This window comes from Thunnus thynnus, chromosome 1 (genome assembly GCF_963924715.1).
Source record: "Thunnus thynnus chromosome 1, fThuThy2.1, whole genome shotgun sequence".
Taxonomy (NCBI): domain Eukaryota; kingdom Metazoa; phylum Chordata; class Actinopteri; order Scombriformes; family Scombridae; genus Thunnus; species Thunnus thynnus.
The window spans coordinates 29,589,134-29,605,060 of NC_089517.1; the positions used below are offsets into that span (position 1 = coordinate 29,589,134).

Genomic DNA, 15,927 nt, shown 5'->3' on the forward strand with positions numbered 1-15,927 from the left:
ATAAAATGCTGTCTACTTCAATCTGGTGAAGAAGTCTCAGACACTCTAGCAGTTTTTACGTTTAATACTGTACATTCAAAACAGACAGTATATGATATGAAAAGAATTCCACTGTGGTGTGCATGTTAATATGATCGAATTAATTATGGGGAATTAAATGTGGAAAAAGTAACATCATGTGTGTGATTATTGTATCAAGAATCTCTATTACATTGTGCTGTATTTTAACACCAAGAAGCTGCCAAGTTCTTATTTTCCTGACATTTGTGTTTGCTTATCATTTGTTTTCTAGGTTTAATCTTTCAACAAAAAAAAAGCTCATGAATGAATCTTTTGATCAGCATACAGCCTCTGAAGACTTGTATGTTTGTATAATTCTAAAAAAAAAATGACTTAACTTAAATGAATGAATTAAAAAACTCTGGCTGTAATGGGAGGACAGTAAAATATATTAAAAATGCATATTCTCTGATAAATGATCATCAGTGATGTTGGGTAAACACAAAATGTATAGTGATTGGGGGAAAACTTGACATGGTGTTATTACTGGCTATCTGCTGGTTATCTCTACTGGTTATCTATTATTAATGGAAAAAGGGGGCATGTTAAAGTAACTGAGGTGTTCCTAAACACACCTGATTTTCCACACATTTACACAGTATACTCACCCCCCCCCACCATTGTGTTATGTTTGTATGTGTGATTGCTCCCCACCCAGCGAGCCTGATGAGAGCAGCTAAAGGGTGTTTATGAGATTGTTAGCCAGGAGAGGATGCCGCCCTGCAGCTCTCGCCCAAATAAAAGAGCCATTTATTACATCCAACATGACCCTCTCATTACACACAAATAGGAATTAATGAGCGCTATATCTGGCGCTCCCAGCGGAGCGAGGCGGGGCCCGCTAAAGGACTAGCGTTAATTACACTGTCCTACATCTCGCCCATTTAACACCACCCATCAGATCACTCTATCTGCAGGGGAAGGATAGGAAGGTGGAAGCGTTTCACCACCTGGAAGGATGGCCACTCTTAGTTTCACCAGTGTGGCACAGCCTGAAAATGTGCTTGATGTTTGTGAGTATAAAAGTTAAAGCTGCTTCCGTATTCCTGTCTGTAACTTCTCTGACATCCCAGTGACCTGCATATGCATGCATGAGGCTCACAGTCAAATTCAAACAATTTATAATAGCTTAGTCATTCCAGTCTAGTCTTACTCATTTCCAATTAAATGACCCTAGAAATAATTTTTTTTTAAAAAATATATATACATAATGGTGCATTCAGACAGTTGTCTTTTTTATGCCTGGGTTTTGTTTTCAGTTTTGTCTGTTGGTTATGAAAACATTTTACTCGCCAAGTGTATCAATGACATGTAGTGACGCAGCAACACTGGTAGAGCGCACAGAGCAGCAATGTGAGTGATCCAACAGGTTTAAAACAAGTCCAGTAAAAACAAAGGTGAGTTATTACTCAAACAGTCAGTTGTGAAAGTCAATTAGATGCACAGTATCTAATCTTGCACAGCAACTTCTTGGTTCAACAAAGTTATCGTAATTACCAAAGTTGTGTGTGCACATTGATTTACAGAGTAATGGACAGTTATAATGGACACTTTGAGTGTGTTTGCTTCTGGTTTTGGAAACAATGAAAACATCTGGAATGCACACTCAGAAATAATGCTTGATAGCTACGTTATACTGGGTATCTTCTGAAAATCAACGTTTCTTGTCCAACAGTGATCCGGTGTAAAGCAGTGGCTACCAGTGTTAGGATTTCAAAAGTGAAACTGGTGAGTAAAATGTTAACATAACCAACAGGCACGATGGTCAAAACTACAAAAACAGACCTCGGGTTATAAACAAAAGGGGATCTTCCTTTCAGACTTCACCAGGGAGAGAATCTGCTTTACCAGAAAACACACATATCAGGTTTGATCTCTGTTGGGTTATCCTCTTTATACTGTATATGCCTTGTTTTGAAAGGTGCACAGTCAAAAAAAAACAAGGCATGGAACTTCCCAGAATGCTCTGAGGACTTATACTTCCTCCTGACTGTACTCACATCCCTTTGTCTACAGCATCAGCTTTTCATTTCTTCCTTGTTTACCTTCTCTCATACACTCTTGATTCTGACTTAAATCTTTACCGTTATCTCTTTCTTCCCTTCACTTCTGATAATGTCACACCTTCCCTCCCTCATTTCATCTTCCCTGTTCCACCTCCCTACACCCCCCTTCATCCTATAAAACGCCACAATTATCATCAACATCTTTTTCTTCCTTTTCTTCACATCTCTTCAAGCGAATCAAACAATTTTACACCGTCTTCCCATCAGGATCACCCTATTCACTCCACTCATTGTTTTCAAGGGAGGCTTTATGTACTTAAAACCCTAACACGATAGCTGCTCTAGTGATTTTGAAGAATTAGAGCTACTGAGGTATTAAGAGGTTGCTATTTTTCTGTGCTGGTTGCAACGTTCGAACAAAAAGCTGATTAAGGATCAACTCTTCCCTAAACTGTAGACCTTACAGCCTAAGCCTTCCTCAGAGATGAAAAGATGAAAAGTGTCATTTGGTATAACAGGGATATTTGAATTTGTAGCTTTTAACCTTTTTGTGTTTCTTTTGTTTTTATTGTATTGTGTTAACAGCATATATATCACAGGTGAGGTTTTTGATTTATGTTCCTTTTTTTTTTTTTTCCCTAATTAGGTTTTTTTGTTCACTTTTATGACCTATGGTTGGGGAAGGCAGCCTGAGACTGTGATTAGGAGCTGTATAAGTAAATGTGAAATGACTTGAAGTGCAGAGAAAACAATAATGAGGATCACAGAAGCTCATGAAGATCCAGATTCAGATTCAAATTATTTTGTTAAGAGGCCGTGTTCAGAGTTCAGAGTATGAGAGCAATATTTTTTGTTCACTCTGGCTTAAATAGCTCAACACCACGTCTTAATGTGCACATTTCCGACCATCAACCCAATGAGAAATATTGAACAAGTGATGGACAAGCTTTAGTCATGTATTCAATATTCAAGACTAACATGTCACAAGAACACAACATAAATTGAACAAGAGTTTAGGGGTTTTTTTTGCTTTTAGTGACAAATCAATGTGGTTTTCTTGTGTCTGTGGAAATTTCTTTTACTCCACCGCTTTCACATGATTGCCTGCAAGAGTAAACAATTACACCTGGATCAAAGAAGTGGAATAATTATATGTCAAGTGCCGATTAGTAGTTATGTCTCCAGTCAACTATATGAGGGGCGGGCTTTTCTATAAGATGCTCTGAAATCTTGCTTTCATCTTTTTTATACTTTCTCCCCCATCGAGGCACTTCAACACACACACACACACCCTTTCCTTGCATCTCTCTCTCTCTCTCTCTCTCTCTCTCTCTGTTGGTATGACACAGGAAGAAGCAGGGCCCTGCAGCCAACCCCGCCGTCCGCACTGAATGCGATTAAGCTGAGCAGTGATTAATCTGGGCTGCCCCATAATTCCTCTTTACCACTTTAATGGATGTTATCTCCCCTCCTCTGAAGGCTTATCTTGCTGATCGGGGCCAAGGATGAGGAGAGAGGGAGAGGAAGAGGAGGGGGTAGCTGTGGGTAAGGGGACAAATCAAACCAAATCCATACAGAGGTAAGTAAATGAATAAGTAAGTAAATAAGTAAGTAAATAAATAAATGCAGGGATTGAGGGAGCTACTAAGCGGATAAGGCAGATCAGGCTCTGTAAAGTGCTCATTTGTTTTCTAAGAAGACGAGACAAGCCGCCTTCAGAGCCTGCTGATACAGTAAAAACACTGTCAACATCACAATTCACAGACAAACAAAATAAATTATCCAAACCGCTGTCAATAAATTCCCCCACCCCCTCACTGTTAAGATGAGGGGTACTCCATACTGTAGCTGACATTCAAAGACTAAAATATGAGGGTTTTTTTTTTCTGATGAGCTCATTTTACTTCATAAACAGCGGTGATGTAAAACAATGGTACTGTTACATCTGCGGTTTTCACATTGTGACATGACTCACAGGACTGACACAAAGTCAATGATGGCTAAGTTCCTCAAATACATTCCAAACGCAGTCATCCACAGCGCAAAACAAGTTGACTCAGGTCAAAGTCTATTGTAGGAATGAAAATGCAAACAGCTTTCCCACCTTAGCTTTCCGGACAATGAGCTACATCCTGTTATTGGGAAATAATCATACATACGGTATATGAGGGATTGTTTTAATCATTTAAAATGAGGAGGGGCTCCGAAAAGGAATCGTGTTCAAGAAGAAAAGATGAGCTGCTGTCAGGTTTTGTTCACTAACAGACAGTAATACATAGAAAGCAAAAGCAATTATGATTTGAATGTGTCTGTTCATAGACTGTGGCGCTGTGTGAAGCCAAGTCCCATTTTTGACTGTGTTTAATGAATTTTAGTTTTTAGTCACTTGAGGTTGAAAGAACAGAATATTGTATTAATGTAATAGCTTTAAAATAAATCCATGAAAGGAGGTTAAGCAAAAAAAAGAAAATTTGAACTGCAGCTATAGTTTCTTTTAAACTTTCCTAAATGTGCACTGCTGTATTTGCACATACTGTATGTTAAATAATATATTGAGGCCTGTGTTTTTTTGTCCTTCCAGGTCTGTGTTCATGTATATAAATGTATTTGTGAGACGCCAGCCGAAGAGTGACAGGGTTAAACCTGTTCATAGCTCTTTTTTTTTTTTTCCCCGTTTCAGCTTACAGCGATGTGGCAGTGAGATTCTGTCATAGACAAACCTCTGTGGGATTCTATTCACTACTAGTGTACATCTTTAGGTACAAAGCTGCGGGCTGCATTGGCTCCAGGTAACATAAACGCTCCCTTCAAGCCGCCGCGTATCTGCCCATGAAAATTCTCTAAAGGGGTTTAAGCATTTACGCAGAACACTATCAGGCACTGCCGAAAATTCAGCTTACCCTGTTGAATAGGGACTTCAAAGAGAATTGCAAATACCTTTGCACCGCTACATTTTCTCCCTTCTCTCTTTTCTCGCTCTCTCTCTCCATCTCTTCCTGCTTCTTTTCATTTTATATTTCCAAACACAAGCTGCTGCATGATGTAAAATGTATTATCAGCCATATATTTCCTCTTTAAATGAATAATAACAATAATCTTTGAGTAATTTCTTTTTTATACATCTCCGTCTAAATAGGGCAAAGCAAGCAAGCTAATATAGAGCCGCGGGTAAACAAGGCTGTGCAATAATGAACGCGTGGATTAGGCCTCTAGTCTATGTTGTGCGATAAGGAAAAACAGCTGCTACTATCCAGGTAACAGCACATATTGACTGTCAATGAAGGATAAACTACTGTGTAGCTGCACATTTACTTCCTTCATTCACACTGTGGACACAGTTTACAGCCACACACATACATATCCCAACACACAAACATACGCACATAAACACACAAACAAGCCCACATATATGCATACACATGAACACAGAGGCATTCTGTATGTGCCGCGTATCCATCAGAACCGCGGAATATTGGGATATAATAAATGCATAAGCCTATTTGTGCTGTATAGAGCTCAAAATGCAAAACAATATGATGAATAAACAGAGTGTGATTTAATGTAAGAGATAATAAATGGCTTCATAATGAGCAATAAAAATGGTCTTTAAACACTTTACTGCTTAGTTCACACTTATAATTAATCTGGGTTCCATGTGTGCATATAAAGTGGGTATAAAACTCTGCCCAAATACGCAAGTAAAACAGTGAGCGAAAGAGAAAAATTATTGCTGGTAAACATATGCGACGTGATTCAGCTGTGGCCTCTAGCTTTGGAAATGTGCTGCCTTTTTTCCCCCCACCTGGACCAGCACGGCGAGCTCTCCAAATAATGCATTACAAAAAATTGCTCCCTGAAATTATTTACGGTGAAACGCACAACAGAAACCATAACATTTATAATGTTTTACAAAGCCATCAAATAAGTGGAGAGGGGATTAATTGCCCCGGCCCGACCTTAAAATAATTATTTTGAGCAGTGCAACTCTAAACTCCAATGAAATTGATACACTTTGATAATTAGATTCTTGGCACTGACCCGCTGAAGTCAATAAAGGTTATTAAGGCCAATTGCTGTCTAAACGCATTACGGGCAGGGTAAACTGTCCGTCGGAGGCCCCTGCTACTCCAGCGCCAATATGATAATCCGTTCTCCGTCCTGGGGGTTTCTTCCCTAGCGCCTGTGTCTCCACTCTGCCATACAAAACCAGATTGGATTCGCTTAACCTTTCCAGGACTTTGATCAAATGAGCTCACACAGCAATAACATTTACATTGACCCCCCCCCTCCCAACCCCTCCTCCCTCCCAACACACACAACCTCTCTCTCTTTTTTATTTTTTCTCTCCTCCCTCTCTCTCTCCGTCTCTGTCTCTACAGACTGTCCCTACAGCTCCATCCCTCCCTCTCCGACCGCTCCTCGGCGCTCGCCCTCCACACGTTAGGTCAATAACCTAATCAGCTATCGATGGCGACCGGGCCAGGCTGTGTATGATTGCGGTGCAACCCTCCTCAGCAGCCCAGATTGTTTCCGAAGACTGTTATTAAAGCGAAGGGAGAAGATGAAATGGTCACCGAGCGCATCCCTGCGCATACACGCACGCAAAAGCCAGCTTCCATTATAAATCAGAGGTAAATTTTGTCACACAATGAGAAGAAAAGCGAGAGTGTGTAAGGCGTATATTTATATGCGTGCGTGACCAAACCGTTGGAAAACAGGGAGTGACAGGCTGGGTGAACAGAGTAGAGGAAGACATGGCCCCGATACCACTTCCTGTTTTGTACATCTTGAAATATACAAATATATTCAACTGAGTGGATCCCATTTATTATGAAAGTAGATTAATTTCCTTGATATGTGTTGAAAAGATTTCCATCTACAAGGCTCGTTCTCCTGTCAAATGAGGGAGAAAGTGTGAGAAAGAGACAGAGATATGGAGAGATAGCGGGGAGCGAGAGAGAACAAGAGAAAGAAAGAACGTAAAGTGAGAGAGAGAAAGAGAGGAAAGGGAGGGAGACGGAGTGCATTGAAATCTCTTTGCATCCGCGGTGGCTTTTGAAGTTGTGAGATGAGCAGCCACAGAAGTCAGGAAAGTGACAAATTAGGGAAAAAGCTGTACTGTGCAAGCAGAGCTGCTAAATCAATTAAAGTCATGCCGAGTGCATACATTAACATCAATGGCACACACATATACACACTCACAGACACATGCGCACACACACACACACACACACACCAACACACACAGGACAGGAAGAAAAAAAAAAGAAAAAAAAAAAAGGGAGATGTGCTCATGGGCTCGTCGCTGTCGCTTCTCCCCCACAGTGAAAAGAGGAAAGATAAAAAATACCACACCGGTATTTAAAATATTCTGCATAAAGCCAAGACTCTCTGTCTATTGTGAGTTAGACGGAAGCTATTCATTGTTGCTAGTTTAAGGAAATGTCACTATTGTATGATAGCCATGATAGCAGAGTCCTGGGGGAACACAAGGCTGCAAGCCAGGCAGGTTTAAATGGACTTCAGTACCCTGGATCACAGGGGAGTGTAAAACCTTTAAGTTAATGTCCTTCTCCAACCCTCCAGAAAAAACCTTTACCTTACATATGGTACCACCCCCCCCCCCCCAAACACACACACACACACACACACACACACACACACACTATTCACGACGCCTGTCTCTTTGTTTCTATCAAGGAAGCACATGAATTCATGAGGTACCAGTTTGGAGACGAAAAAGAGGCGAGCGAGCAAGTGGACTTGTTTTGTTTCGGTTCTTTATTTATTTATTTATATATTTATTTATGTATTTTATCAGAATGTCATTCAAATGGAAGGATGAGCATTTGCATGACAACAGGCTGAGGAGCAGAGAGGGAGCCCCAGGGAGAGACAGTATCCATAAACAGGAGCTAGTCCCCCCCATATTGCAATATTCTTCATACAGACTAACAAACGCATACATAGCCCAGCGCATCCCGCAAAACCCTGTGTGCTAAATATGACAATAAAGAGAGGAAGCATGGCTGTTTGTATTGCTATTTTAGCAGGATAAAACAATAGTCTGCTTTATTGCTACAGCGCAGCGCGTGGTAAAACATAGTGTCATTTTATAAGCCCTATTTGAAGAGACGTATTTTTGTTATTTTAAAATACCCACGGTGATATCAAATTTGACAAAAATAATGCTGTATTAAAATATACTCAGGAAGGAAACGGCAGACAAATCTAAATAAATAAATGGCAAACAGCATCAGCACACAGCGCAGTAGGTCACTCGTATTTCACTAAATTACACTATACTGTCGATTGCCAGCTTCAAAATGTAAAATATATGCAATAAAGGAATGTGCGGGGATGCCTACATAAGTAGTTTAGAGAAAATGTGTTTTAATCTAACTGCAGAAAAGCCACAGCTATCAAAACACTCAAAAGGAAAATCTATAAATCACATATATAAAGTGCTTTTCATCAGCATATCAGAGGTCGATGCATGTATGTAAATATTGCTTGCGAGAGCAATAATGTTGTCTTTCATCACTATGGTGAATCATTACATTTATGCATTCACCAGTGTATTATTTTTGCGTAGGTTCAATACGCCTTTCTGCAGAAGGAATACTTGCTTTTGTCCAATTTGACACCATGTCATTAATTTGAAGTTATAATAATAATAATGTTCTGACAAAATCATGTCAAAGTAATTTAAAAAATATATATAAAAACGCAACATATAAATGTAATTTTACATTAATAATATATATACACTATATAAATCTAAGTACTTATGTTTATTTTATTTATCTTAATTTACTGATTCAACTTTTTTTCCTAAAAAAAAATAAATCCTCACATTTTATTTGCTGTATTGTGTGAAGTCTGATGCTAAGTTTCTCCTGCATGACAGAAATCCACATGTGGACACACAGAGAGACACAATCACACACACACACACACACACAGTGGATATGGTTTGCTTGTCCATTAGAGAGAGATAGAGACACAGCAACAGAAAGAGAAAAAGACCTCACATTTCACTGATGCCCTTTTCTAAATACGGGTCCAAATCACACACTTCATCTGGGCCCGGAGGTGGAGCTCTAGATGAGTTTAGCCCCTGTCTACTAACCTACCCCCCCCCACCAACACACACACACACACACACACACACCCCTCCCCCGCCAGGCTGTTGGACTGTGAGAGAGAGGGTGAGAGAGAGAGACTATGACTAGAGCTGAGCGGCGTCGGCAGCAGCAGTACTGTTCTGCTCCAGCCCCTGTCTTTATCCCCGCCTGAGCATTAGATGTGATTACTGCTCAGCGCTCGACACTGACAGAGACAGAGAGCTCCCAGAGACAGCAGGAGTGGGTGAGAGACATAAAGAGACAGTAGGAGAGAGAGAGAGAAAGAGGGAGCAGAGAGGAAAAGAGGAGCACGGCTCTTTCGTTCCCTCTGCTGCTGCTACAGTGATACAAGAGTGCCCCCTGCTGCTTCTGGTGTCTGGGTGTTAAACACACGTACATACATGAACACACACACTCTTTGAAATCTAGCTATGCGAAAAGGACGGCGTAAAAACCTGCAGGGCGGGAGAGAAAGCGAGACCAAGTATGTATCTGTGTGTGTTTGTGTGCTATTTAGATACAGTGTTGTGTGTCTGTGTGTGTGTGCATGTATGTATGTGTGTGTGTGTGTGTGTGTGTGTGTGTGTGTGTGCAGCACATATGTACAGTAAAGAGCTGTGACTAAGGTGACTTAATTATGAGTCTGACATTACTAAGTGATTCCTTTACAGTGGTGTCTAACTAATAGCTGTGTGCCCACGTTCCTCTCTAATAAAACTTCTGTGAGGCTACGATTAAACACATGACACATCCTTAATAATGCGTCGCGGTGAGAAGTTAGACAATCTATCATGTTATTTTAAACACACCTTCCCTTGTGAGGAGCATTATTGGACAGCAGATCACTCGTGTAGTTTGTGTAAGACACACGAGCAGAGGCATGTTGAGCATTTAGAAAGGTGAAAACCCTTATTATTAAATGACAGAAATAACTACACTAGTCATAAAGCAGCCCATATTTTCGGGAAATGGTAAAAAGGTATTATTATTACTGTTACTAGTATTATTATTATTTTCAAGAATATTTTCTGGGTATTATTATATTTTTCTGGGTATTTTATTTTATTTACACTATAAACTATTATATATTATTAATATCAGGGTCATTGTTACTATCAGTAAATATGGTTTTTTGTATTGTCATAAGAAACAGGTTTTGTATTTTTGAAAAGAAAATGTTGAGAAAAAGTTTTTTGTTTTTTGTTGTTGTTTCCATCTATTTTCTAAAAAAATGCACTGAGGATGGTGTGTCTAAAAACTTCAAAAAAACAACAGCTGAAAAGAAAAGGCCTACAAATATAAAATGCAAATATATTAAATTTAAGCAGCTAAACATTTGTAAGGTAACGTGACACTGAGTTGATATTCATAATAACTGAACTACGCAGGCTGAGAAAGCAGACTGTGATGCAGCCATGTGACCTGCAGTGTTTCTGAGCGGCTTTACCATGGTCTCCATGAGCCTCCAGTCCTTTTCCAGCTGCTCCATCGGTCTGGTCCACCAGCTGCAGAAGCGGGCGTATCGCTGGCCCTGAAACCAGTACTGTCGCAGCCACTCGAACTCCACCTGCATACACACACACACACACACATACACCCACACACATAAACAGGATGAAATTTTGAGTTAAGACAGACATTTTTCCCAGCATTCAACCCGCAAAAGTGACAAAAAAAAACTATGATTTTTTTCTTCTTATTTTGGGATTGTAAAATACAGTTGTCAAAAAATGCTCACTGCTCCTGAATGAAAGCATAAAACATTAAATCATGACATAATGTGAAAGGAATAAAATTTAATATGTTACTGTAAGTTATGAAATTATCATATGAAACATATATGGAACTGCATACAGTCATGTATGTCAACAAACTATACTATATACTATACTAAACTATAAAATACCAGGAGAAACTTTCAGCCTTATTTGACAGCCCCAAATGTCAGCTTTGAACAGAAGAAGTTAAAAATTATATCATTTAGGATCTGTAAAATGCAAACTGTAGAACTGCATAAAAAATTAATCATCCCATTGTCACCCAAAAGTTACTTAACATTCAGTAAAAAAAATAATAATAATATAACATGTTTTAATTTTGCAATGAGTCATCTTCTGAGAGTAGCTGTCAGACTTTTCAACTGGTAAACATCACATTTTTTAATTCAATATTTCACAATGTTCACTGCCTCACAGTGTTTGCCTCTTTCTTTCTTTTACGTAAAGTTCTATTTGAAATTAAAATAGAGATTAATTTCATAAAATTGTAAACATAAATAATTAAAATAACTGGCTAAAAACATCGAATATATTTATGCATGACTCTGGGCAAGAAGAAAATACTTTTTTTCACTTAGAAATGCATTCATTGCTTTTATTTGCTGAACATTTTGTGTGCCATGAGATTATTTATGAGTACATTTTTTTTTTAAATTTTTATGAGGTCTCTGAAACGGAAGATATAATCATATTGACATATGCAAAAAATAGTCCTAACACAAACCATGTAAATGTTGCTGATTTCAACACAGTAGTCACACCCTTACCAAATACAGACAAACAGACATAGAGTACATTCACACACAAATATGCACGTCTATTTACACACACACACCTTCCAGTCAGCACACCTGAAAACTCCGCCCTCTTCCTCCTCTCCTCATTCTCCTCCCTTCTTCCCCTCCTCTCCAGCTCCCTCGCTCTGTCTGGAGATGACAGTCTCGGCTGCCGAGCCGCTCCCCTCTCCTCCGTTGGGAGTGTTTTTGTTTCCTGCTCTTTTGAAGTGCTGATTTAATCCTCGCAAGGATGCTTCGTGTAGCCAGGTGTAGCCTATCTATTTCTACGTGTGTCTTTTCGTTTGCATGTTTTGTGTTAGTTAGTGCGTCAGTGTGTTGGCGCCCTTGCATGTATCTGTCTACATAGTTGTGTGAGTGGCTTTGTGAGCGTCTGTGCATACAATTGCCGATGCAAGTGTGTATGTCAAAGATTGCCCCAATTGCCGCCAACTTAAATGCAAGACACTGTGAGTTGCCCTCCCCCAAAACGTCCTACAAAGCATCATCCACCCAAAACAATGCATGCTCCATTTCATATTGACGTAGACAACTGTACAACACAAAATGTACTTGCATACAAAGGAGTCGCATCTCGAATGGGACTGCTATTGTTCCTTTTATGAAAACTATTTTGTTTACAGTTATTCTAACAGAGCATTAGCCAGTGTACACACCAGACCCTTTTTTAAAGCAGTGGAGTCACACATAGTTGCGACAAGGTTTGTGCGGATGAGTGCTACCCAAAAGGTCCCATTAAATGAAAATTACATTTCTGCTTTAAATAAGTGTCATTTTTGTTTCACTGATCGACCTGCACATGTTATTCAATTCATGTAGCTCAGTTTTTTTTTTGATGAGCCAATCCTCCACTCTCATCTAACCCTGTCTCCTTCAAATGTCATATACATTCATACACAACTAATTTGCTCTGGCTAATATGTTTTGTTGGATGATGAAACATACCACTTTTTGGTTTTGGGATCTTGGTTAAGTATTCAAAAGTCAATGCTGTCAGTGACTGGAAACAAGAGACGGATCCCTCGTCATCCACCCTCACCTGCGCACTGCAACATTTTGATGAAGTATAAGAACATGACAATTCCTGCATTGGTACAGGTGGCATTATGTAACTTCCCAAATTATAAATCAATGCAATGTTGTATATGAGAGTAATTGTTGAGGTGTAAGAAGTCCAAATATATTGTAGTCAAATCAAGTCCAGATTATCCCAGTTCCTGCTAATACAAGTGCCATGGAACAATATGCCACATTGAAATTTTCTAGTGATCATTGCTCTGTATTATAAGGCAAGTCACCTACCATCCAGCGACCCAAGCAAGTTAAAACAAAGGGCGAGAATGATTTGCGCAAACAACTTGAGTGAGGTCTGCCTTGAGTAGTAGCTGTGCACAGAATCATCCTGCCATTTGCTTCCAAAAGGCTCTGATCACAGCAGGGATGACATGCAAGGACTGGGGCATGTCAGGGAGAATACACAGCCAGTGGCACTGCTCAGCAGCCTTTCAGTCACTCCATACAACCCACCCTTCAAAGAAATGTCATCCTTTATGGTCCCTTCAACACTCTGCAAATCCACTCCCCTTCGATCACTACAGCTCAAACACACAACAAAGCCGCCGAGCGCCGATATCGGACGTCCTTTTCTCTCTGTCTGTCCCTCCTTCCATCTCTCTGATTGTCTGCCTGTCCTTTTGTGAGAAGAAACCAACCTGTGTCTCCACTTTGAGCTGACATGGCTGCCTGTCCCCCACTGCGCAGGCCAGTGGCAGCCACAAAGCAGGTCATCTAAAGCGACTGAGGAGTGCTGGCTATGTGGCATTTGGAGTTTGGCCACCCAGCTGAGAGCTACCAAGAGGGGAACTCTGACTAAATGCCACCTATCCGGGCAGACAGATCGAAAGTGTGTGTGAAAGAGAGAGTGGTTGTTAGGGCTAGTTTTTCTCTAAGACGGCGTGGGGGTGTGAGAGGGGAGCTAGTGGCTCCCCTGCGGCAGTCGCTGTCATCTCTCCAGGTGATGGACACACTAACTACACATTAGCCCCACATTAGTCGTCCAGCTGCCCACCATAGAAACTCTGGATTTAAAGTGAAGTAGCCCCCTTTTTTCCCATCTAATGAGGCGCAATTTTTTTCTCCACACCTTCACGGTATTCCCTGAGCGAGCCCAATCAATTTCCGGGCCAGGGCCCTGAGGTGGGAGCTGATGAGAGTGGGATCGATCCCACTCTGCCGTCCTCTGTTTACCTTTCCCGGCCTCCTCACACATCAGCCAGGAGAACTGGTCCCCCCAGCTCTCTGTGAGCGACCAGTCACGCAATTTACCCTCATCACACACTTGCCCAACTGGTCACACACAAGCTAGGTTATACTGTACATGCACACATTGCTGTACACATTTCCATTTCTATCTATATCCAAACAAATAGCAGCGTTGAATTCTTTTTCTCTCCCACAGGCCAAAAATACAACTACATGTGCTCTTGCTGTCTACGCTGCCACTGAAGAAGAGCTCATTGATATCAGTGTGACTAATATCATTAAATTAAATTATTAAAGTAAATTTAATCTTTGAAAAACAACAGTACATCCCTAAATTGTCATTCTGCAGAGCTCAGAACGAGTGAAATATGTACAATGTTCTATCTATATAAATACAATGCTCTATCCCTTTATTTGTGTAGCAATTCCAAAACAATTTTACAAAGTACATAAAAACCATTAAAACTACAATAAACCCCTACGATCAACAATAAAAATGTCTCACATGAATTAAAAAGAGTGTTAAAGGGTAATAAAACTGGTAAATCCAAGAGGAATAAAAAGTACAAACTACAGGCTGCACAGATCTGCTAGCAAAAATATGTTTACAAGATTACAATGATATTGCCAGCATAAGCCCCTAAGGTAAGGTGTTTCAAAGCCAGGCAAAGACCTGAGAGCCTGGGGAGACATTTTGGCCAAGAAAACAGGACATTTGGAAGGTCACACACCTGCTTCCTCACAGTTTACTTTCTGCCAGAACATGTGGGAAAACCTTGTCCCTCCCTTCAATATTTACTGTGGGGGGGGGGGACTAGCATCATTAGAGGGGGTCCCTCAGGGCACTCTGTCACACACCCACCTGGGAAGTGACACAGTGGCTTTAAATGAGACAAGACGTTTGCGTCTGGGATTAGCATTTCAAAGCCAAACATGCACGCGGAGGCCGTGTGGCGATGTTATGTTAGACTAAACCCCCCCTCCCCTCCACCGCCACCTAAGACAGGAGGTAAGATTAAAAAGAGACAGTGAGAGGGACCACGCTTAACAAACAGGTGGGAACTTGAGTTTTCTTCATTTCTGTCTCTGTCTCCCATCAGCTCCTACTTCAACTCGACATCCCACCCCATCCCCAAACACTCATACTCAGATGGCAGACGCTCTGCTTCATCATCGTCAGACCCGCCCACGTCCTCTGACAAGTGTCAACCTATACTCGCCGCCCCCCCCCCCCCCCCCCCCCCCCCTTCCGTTGCACCACATTACACAATATCTGTGGCACGTCAGCCGGTGCTAGCTTGCTGTTTAGCACTTTTTAAGGAAAGGCCCATAAGGCACTGCTCAGGTCAGGCTGCCTGCGCGTCTCAGGCTTGTTCGCTCCTCGGTCGTCCATGTCAAACACGACCTGTGCAATATGCACCCGCCAAGCGCCAAAGTGGGCCGCCATCATAAATAACTCCACCAACAATACATCATTTAAGTGGGTGTTCTGCTCTCGTGGGCAACTCCAAACAAATGGCCACATCGATCATTGCGAGTGCCAGGTAGGGTAGGCTGAGCCCCCGAGAGCACCCCCCCCCCCCCCCCTTACTTAAACACTCACACATACATACTCGCACACCTGCTCTTTTATAAATAGCATCCTGTTTTCCTAAATAAACCTGCCTTGCCCTCCTAGTGGGGGCCTATGCTTAGTAATCCTGTGGCGCTATGCGGCAAGCTAGCAGGTGTTGCTAGCTCAACTAGCGCAGCACTCCTCCTGACACAGACAGCCCTATTGTTTGGCAGTGTTGAATAATTAATATTGTCTACAACCTTTAAACAACCTTACGTCACACTCATCTGTCATGGCGTCCCACTGAGGGGCCTGGGTGCTAGCGTCGGCTAGGATGTGCGCTTT

At 41.1% G+C, this 15,927-nt stretch overlaps 1 protein-coding gene across 4 annotated transcripts in view; it reads right to left on the reverse strand.

Annotated features, from left to right (window-relative positions):
* Nucleotides 1-15,927, reverse strand: part of fto (FTO alpha-ketoglutarate dependent dioxygenase) — a 121,045-nt gene that overhangs the window by 74,640 nt on the left and 30,478 nt on the right. For all 4 annotated transcript variants that reach the window (XM_067594817.1, XM_067594826.1, XM_067594834.1 and 1 more), the window contains one exon: nucleotides 10,641-10,760. In XM_067594817.1, coding sequence (XP_067450918.1) covers nucleotides 10,641-10,760 — 120 coding nt within the window. The remainder of the gene's footprint in view (nucleotides 1-10,640; nucleotides 10,761-15,927) is intronic.